This window comes from Miscanthus floridulus, chromosome 19, assembly GCF_019320115.1.
Source record: "Miscanthus floridulus cultivar M001 chromosome 19, ASM1932011v1, whole genome shotgun sequence".
In the NCBI taxonomy this organism is placed as follows: Eukaryota; Viridiplantae; Streptophyta; class Magnoliopsida; order Poales; family Poaceae; genus Miscanthus; species Miscanthus floridulus.
The window spans coordinates 36,793,463-36,801,353 of record NC_089598.1 but is presented as its reverse complement, the minus strand read 5'-3'; the positions used below and the strand labels follow the sequence as shown (position 1 = coordinate 36,801,353).

Below are 7,891 nucleotides of genomic sequence, written 5' to 3'. Positions count from 1 at the left end.
CATAGCCGTGAAATTTACGCGAAAAAAGCCGAAGATGGATGGGCGCTGACCGGTGGGGGCCTCCATCAATTAAAAAAAATTATATTTTTTTGGGTAAAAATTCTCATTTTTTCGGGTTTTTTTTTTCGGTTCCAACTTTGCCGAGTGTCCGCCCTTCGCCGAGTGTCCGGCACTCGTTGCCGAGTGCCCGACAAAAAACACTCGGCAAAGACGTCTTTGCCGAGTCATTTTTTACCGAGTGTAATTCGCAGAGTGTTACACTCGGCGAACAATTCGTCGAGTGTTTTATGCCTTTTGCCGAGTGTTTGGGACACTCGGCAAATTCAAGGAGTCCGGTAGCGAGCGGTGGCGCAAAGGGCGTGTGGCATAGAGAGTGGGTGCAACATCCGGACGTCGGAAGTTCGGGTTGGAGTGTTTCCGTAGATTCTTTGTTGTGGAACTTGCACATTAAGGACCTGTTTGTCCTATGCCTCAGTTCACCAAGCCGCAACGCGGCGCTGCCGAAACTACAACGCTCAATTTTGTCGCCAAACATTTGGCAAGGTCTTGCACAAAGATTGAACTAGCAGCTGCAGCAGCTGCCAAAGCTTTAGCGTACTATGGCGTAGGAGTTTGGTACTTGCGGTGTGCCATACCTATGGCGCGAGTTGGACGAGAGCCAAACAGGCCCTAAGTTCAAGACTCAGTGGATGCCCCCCTTTTTTTATCTTCTCGAGTAATTCTTATTCTTTATGTAGGCAACATGTTCTTTGACAAGATACGATCTTCATGACTTAATTTATGCTAGCCTGCTAGTCTCTCCTAATCATGCATGGGTTTGAGACTTTGAGTGTATATAAGCAACTTCATCTACACTTTGTTTCCAAAATACATGAGCAGAAAAATACAAGTATATAAATATCCTTTTATGTGCATCGAAGTAGCAAATTAAGTAATCAGCAGACACCAGGTACGATGAACTACTCTACAACTGCAACAGCAGCGAGATCAGATGACGTGTTCACCGGCCATAATAACCTATATGCAGTTTACTATACTATGCACAGCCGGCAGCTAGCGTGTCGAAGTCTCGAAGACTCGAAGCCGACCAACGCTGATCTGATGAGGTGGTCAGTAACCCGGGACCTCGGAGCCCTGCTGCTTCTTGCCGCCGCCGCCGCCGCCGTTCTTCCGCTGGCACTTGTCCTTGATCCACTGGAACCCGTGCGCCGTGCCCTCCTTCACCTTCCTGATCCCGGTGGCCGCGGCCGCCTTGGTCTTCTCCCCCACGCCGCCGCCGCTGGCCTTGCCCCCGTGGCCGTGGTCGCGCGGCGCCCTCGGGCTCGGGTCGCCGCCGTAGTCCCACTGGTCCGCCCATGACGTCCCGAACGAGTTGTTCCGCTGCATGCCTGCGGCCTCTCTGAAGCTGAGAAGCGCAGGAAGAAGCCGAGAACCCGAGCTGCGCGGCGCGATCGATACGAAAGACCTCTGCCCCCTCGGGAACCAAGGAACAGACGCTGGACTTGGTCTCGTGGTCTCCGGCGGTCCGGCCCCGGGAGTTTTAAAGGCACAGCGAGCGCGCTGCGCGAAGAAACGCGTCGCCGTCGGTGACAGCTCAGGGGAGGTAATCTAGAGGGGGCGGCGACGGAAAGTGAAGGGATCGATTCTCGGAAAGAAAATCGAGAGGCGTCCATGGCCTCACGCATGATGCGTATACTCGGCTGCGACGCGTTCTAGAAGCGTGTCGCTGCGACTTTGGGAGGTGGAGGTGACCAGGCAGGCGACGGCGGCGCACGGGCAGGGGCACGGAAGCTTCCGGCCGATGTGCACTACACCACAAAAAATTATATTAGGCGATGGATGATCTGACGCTAACGCTAAATCCTCATTTAGCGATTTGTTGTCTGTCGCTATAGATGTTCATGTTTAGCGTTAGCCCGTCTATCGCTAAAATCAGATATAGCGTTGATCTGTGTGACGCTAAAAAAAAATAGGCCCCACCCCCAGCTCACGCGCCCTGTGTCCATAAGCAGCTCGTGCGCAAATTTTTGCCTGGCCCACGGCAAACGCACGCAGCCCCGGCCGCCTTATCCCATTGCTCGGCCATCGCTCCCCATCCACCCGCATCTATCTCTCCCTCACGACCTCCTCCCAGCAGACTGACGTCAGCGTCGGCGCCCCTGCTCTTCCATTCCCAACGCGAGCTCTCCCTCCCTCCCTTCTCCGGTGCTGAGGTCGCCCTGCTCCCTAGACGGGCCACGGTGGCGCGGGTCAGGCATGGTGCACGAGCTCATAGCCGCCAACCAGAACCCTAGCCGCCGGCCGATGGGGTGGCCGCCCGTTTTCTCCTCTGGCCAGATTGACGACGGGGTGGCCGTCCTTCTTCTCCCCCGACCGAATCTACTACGGGATGGCCGCCCTTCTTCTCCTCTAGTCGGATCTACGACGAGTCGGCTGCCCTTCTCCTCCGGCCAGATCCACGACAGCACACCACCGCTCCGACCACCTTCTCTTCCCTTGCTGTTGTGCTTCGCCGGTGATGAGCGCACCCACCAGGTATGCACGCCCCTTCTCTTCCCTTGCTGTTGTGTGAAAGCCAGCATCCGAACCCTAACTTAAGATATTTTGCAGATCTGAGGAGGAGGAGGCCGGGGAGAAGAACCGGAAGTCACAGCTCACCCGATTGATTCCTTGCTGCAGCATCCCTCCCTCGAGCAGGACAGCAGGTACCTGATTGATTCCTCTACTCTGTATTTTTCTACTTGCTTCTGGTGTCTTCTCTCGAGCAGGACAATAGCATGCCAATTTATTTATATTTGTTTTGCTTAAGCATATCTTGGAAATTATAATTTGATGTGACTAGCATATCATAATTTTGTAGGTTGAAATGTTTCTCTAGGTTTTTTATGCCATGTGGTTTTCAAAAAAATGAATTCAGGCCTTACCAGGGCATATTACACTGCATATCACACATGTGCTATGTGTATGAATGATACAGTGGACGTGCTATGTGTTTCAATGTTGTGATATACATGCATGTGCTATGCTTCTCAGCTGAGGTGGCATGAGAAGATAGTGCGCACATTCCAGTTTCCACATTTTTTGTGGATTTCTTCTCATCCATATTTTGTTTGATATTCAGTTCATTTGAATTATTCGTGTACCAGAGACTCTGTTATAGTTAAAAATTAAGAGTGGCTTTTGCCACAGAATATTCTTTTATTTGAAGCACACTTTGATGCTATTTTTCAAGCTTAGTGTTATTCTCCATGGCCTCAATCACTCTGAATGTTAGGATTTATCATGCTGAATTGAACATATATCATTTATGCCAATATGAACAAAAATTGGATGATTGATAATTTATTTTAGTTAGTTTTATCCTTCAAGTCTTCAACTATCTACATAAAGTGATTGGCAACAGGTGTTAAGCTATCAGAAATGTAACTTTACAAATGATCTTTAGTGTCGGTTGAATTTGCCCTGGTATTCTATTGGAAGTGATAAGTCAAAACCTGATTCTTTTTGGACATGTTTGATGTACAGCTAGATGAATCTCCGGTTCAAAAACAAAAAAAGAAGAAAAATTAGAACATGCTTGTCTTTGTCCTTCCTTTGGTTTCGATTTCATTGTTCTTTTCGTGTGGCATTCAAAGACAGTTTGCCTGTGCTTGCATTTTCTGCGAACTGCAAGGCATTATTACATACTCAACTGCAAACTGAGTGTTGCTTATCTTGCGAAAAATATGACCTGAAGGTTTAGTATTCCAATTGAACTGATTCAGGAAGCTCCTGGATCTAGGGTTCCGGCGAGCTTTTCTCCTCTCTCTCTCTCCCAACTCCGATCTGTGGCGTGAGACATTCTAACTACATTGTAACAACCTTGCTTGTAAGCATACTATAACTAGTACCTAAGGCCTAAGGGAACTACGGTTTGTAGCTTATCACCCTACCATTAGTAGTATGTGCTTCTGTATACACTTTTAACACTTCATTTACTCTTGTCCTTAGTGATTTTATTAGTTTACATGTGCTAGTAAACAGCTTACCCTTTCAGGGTTTGATGTTCTAGTGCTAAATGCACATTGTTTAATAAACAACTTACTCTCTGTGTTTCTCAAGCATCAATATTCAGAGACCCTTCATCACAATCTTAGCAACCTTTCTCGCATTGTTCTGTTTAATGGACTGCTTGCTGTTGGAATTATAAGCCCAGCCTGATATGGGCTTTATCAGATGTCATTAGAAATTTTGGACTAGTTACCATTTTGTTACTATGTGTTGCTACTTGCTGTGTCTACACTTTTGGGTATAGACCAGAACTGTTTGTTTCATTTTAAGCATTAACTGAGATCGTTCGTTCTGCGCATCAGCACAGCACATTTAATTAGTTTTAACTTTTTTTTGTGTGTGTAGGGGGGGGGGGGGGGGGGGAGTGTTGTGGTCTAAGTACGCTTCGTAAAATAATGCAACAATACTCAACTCTCTTGTGCATTCAAGAAAAAAACCTTTAATGACTTACAATTAATAGCGTTTTAGTAGGTAGATAATGATCCTAAAAAAAGATAATGATCCTAAAAAAAGATAAATATTCTAATATTAACCCTGTTGTCTATTGAACCAGGAAGATATGGATGGTCGCAAGAGGACCCGTGAACTTACTAAAACTAGGGTTATCCAGGTTAGTAAGGCAAATATGGTTTATGTCAGTTCCATGATGCAGATCAGATACATAACCTCCGAACATCGTTTAATTTAGGCTTTACGGGAGGAACTTGCTACCGTAGAGCATAGGGCTGAAGAAGAGTGCATTTCTCATAATGCCACAAAGATGGTAATTTGTCAAAGTTCAGTCTATTCAACACTTTATATTCTCCAGAGTTTCTTCTGTTATATTCTAGTCACTTGTTACAATGAAGACATTAAAATCCTTTTTTTCTCTCTCTTGCTCCTATGCCAACCCATCATTAGTTAAGTGGTGGCTGTTTCATATGTGGCTTGTATTTGTTGTATACATGGTCATGCTGCCTCTATGCTTTTCAGCTGTGATATGAATGCTTTGCCTGCAAAAGTCAGAACCATCTGTAGGCTTCTTTGTGCTGCCCTGTGCCTTGGCGCTGTGGGCGCATGTCTTACCTAGGAGTACCTTTTATATTGGTCAAATTGGATTGAATCATTCTGTTTTGGAGCTGTCCGGTCATTTTTTATCATTTTGATCTCGTGTGCTAGTGTTTGCGAGATGGTAAAAAAGACCTAGGATTTACATAAGTTTGCGCCTTTTTCCCTTGTCCCTTTTGTTGCCTGCTTGTTTACTCAAATGTTACAGATCGAAATTTTTTATTTTATCAAGAGGGACCCTCCGCCCTAGATGTTTGAGTTCTAACTTCCTGAATTTATTTGTATCAATGGCCCGCCTGTCATTTAATCTTTCCATATTTTTTTAATCCTCTGTTCATTTCTTTTTGAAATCGGTTGAGCGCTAATGCTCTGCTCTATCCTCATCTGCAAAAGGTGTTGTGAGTATCCATGCATACTGTTGGGTAAAGTCTAGTTTTCCTTTCTCACTTTTCCCCCAACAATTTCCATCAGATTCAGTCAAACGAAACTCCTGTCTTTTTTTCGGTTTTTGAAAAGGGAAAAACTCCTGTGTATCCAGATAATATAAGTGCATCCACATATCATCTCGTTTCCCTCTCTTCTCCTGTGTTTTCTTTTTCTTACCACAGCTTAATGAACTTTTTTTAGGGTAAACACAGCTTAGTGAATTTGAATGGGTAATTTTACAACTAATGCAACGGGTGGTTCACTGAACAATTGCAGGTGTTTGAAGAGTAGGTTGAAGGTTCATAGTAACCTTCATTTGTTGGAAGATGTATCGGGCTAGGAGGGTTGCATTGTCACCAAAGGTACAATAGTCATGTACGCCGCGGTTGGCGGCACGGGCTACGTCAGCTACGGTATGGCTCCCAATCCCTGCCCCGCGCGGGGCCATGCGGTCCCGATGCTCAGCTTCGCGGTTTAGCTCCCCTTGGAGAATCAGCGTGGACTGGCTTTTGATTCAGTGTCTTGTGCGGTGATTCCTTTTCTTCTCCTGTGTTTAGCTTATTCTCTGGATGAAGTGGATCAGATGACGCAGGAGCTCCGGAAGAAGTCGAAGCAGCCCATTCCTGAGGATGCTTCCGGCTTTGAGGTAATGCTTCAATATGTCAAGTTTAAGTCTCTCTTGTTATCTCATTTTTGTTAGCTTGATAAAGTCGTGGGCAGCAGTGCCTTAAAGTTATTTAGGGGGAATTATGAAATGTGACCTTTGATGATGGGAGATCTAATTAGCTGTGTGAAACACTGATGATGCCACTATCGTGAAGCTGTTGAGGTGGCTATTTGGCAGCCGAACTTTAGCTCTTGAGCTAGAAATTTGTATGTGCTAAAATTGCATATGGGGAACTTTGGTTTTATTCCATTTCTTGCTTCAACCTTGAAATAGCAGCTGTCATTTCCCCCCACTTATTATTCCTTCCAAAACTAGTACATGACCGCCTTGCTAGGATTTGAACATATAGGGTACTAAAATGTTTCAATGACGCTCTATGGTACGCTTGCATTCTGGGAATATAGTACAAGGCCTGAATTGGTTTTACAGGACTAAGGTTTCCACCGTATCTCAACCATGCAATAAATTAACTATTTTTCTTGCTTGCAGAGGTTTCAGGCTATGGCTTATTCAGCATCTATGAAAGGTAGTGGCTACAGCATACTCTTTCCTCATCTTTCTCATTACTATCTCTGCCCATTGGACTTTCTGTGTATCATGCATATCTTTTTGACCAGCTAACAAGCAATTCACCATTCTGTTATTCTTTCTTAAACTGGAGCCTTCAGGCAATTTCTGTCTCACTTCACTGTGTATAACTACCACCCTTAAATATAATATCCTATGTCCCTAACACTACAGCCCCTACTGTATGCAGGCCGTAACCTTGAATTTACAATCCCTTTGCAGTAGTCAAATATGATACCAGACATTACATTTGAGAATACCACACAGTAGCAAATAGCCATATATGCACGTGTGAAATAGCTAGGTAATGTTAGCAGAAGCTTACATCACACATCATGATTGACTAGAGAATGTTTGGCAATTGTAGGTAGCTTTTTGTGCTTGCTTCCTACAGTGATTGGTGAGTGTGGTTGCTGCAGTGACAGCCACAGTGCTGCTGCAGCAATCACTGCCGATCATACCCAAAAATTTTGTCAGTCAAGCGGCTTGCAACTCTTATTGTTTTATACAATCTATGTAAATAAATGAGCTTTGCTTGCCCTCATCATATATGACAGTTGACATGCCATTATTGCTAGATAACCTTACATGCTTGGTGACACCAATTCAATACTAAACGTCTGCCATGTTCTCTCACATAAGTGTGATTTATGTGCCCATTTCAGAGTGGAGGTTAGAGCCAATCCACCGGATGCAGGACATGGGCACAACTGTTGTCACATAGCGTTAGGTATAACCGTTAATGCATCCTGATGCTGATGGGCTGCAATTGCATATTTTTTAGTGAGAAAAAAGCTTCCTAGAAACTTGAGATAGGAGCTGTGATAAGAAACTTGAGATAGAAGCCGGTGACATGCATCTAAAATGGAGTGATTCCTACTTTTGTAATAATACATCATACCGAAGCATAGTAACTTTATCTGATCATAGATCTATGTTTCAGGTTCATGAATGAATCTATTTGTACGAGAAATGTGCACAATGATGTTACTTTTGTATTAATTTGCAACCAAATGACCTTTTATTTTTTTTAAATGCATTTAAATGATCTTGTCAAACCATCCGTCGCTAAAAACATTTGTAACTTCAAATTGTCTGTCGCTATAGAGTACTGGCAGGCTATATGTCGCTAAA

At 44.6% G+C, this 7,891-nt stretch overlaps 1 protein-coding gene across 1 annotated transcript; it reads right to left on the bottom strand.

The window, feature by feature from the left end:
• Positions 1–871: 871 nt before the first annotated feature.
• Positions 872–1,634, bottom strand: LOC136529462 (uncharacterized). The gene has a single exon (XM_066522540.1). The coding sequence runs from the start codon at positions 1,384–1,386 to the stop codon at positions 1,111–1,113; it is 276 nt and encodes a 91-aa protein (XP_066378637.1). The 5' UTR covers positions 1,387–1,634; the 3' UTR covers positions 872–1,110.
• Between the last annotated feature and the right edge of the window lie 6,257 nt (positions 1,635–7,891).

What these genes read in the sequence shown, in the direction of transcription:
- LOC136529462 (XM_066522540.1), bottom strand. Translation starts at nt 1,386, where the DNA reads ATGCAGCGGAACAACTCGTTCGGGACGTCATGGGCGGACCAGTGGGAC.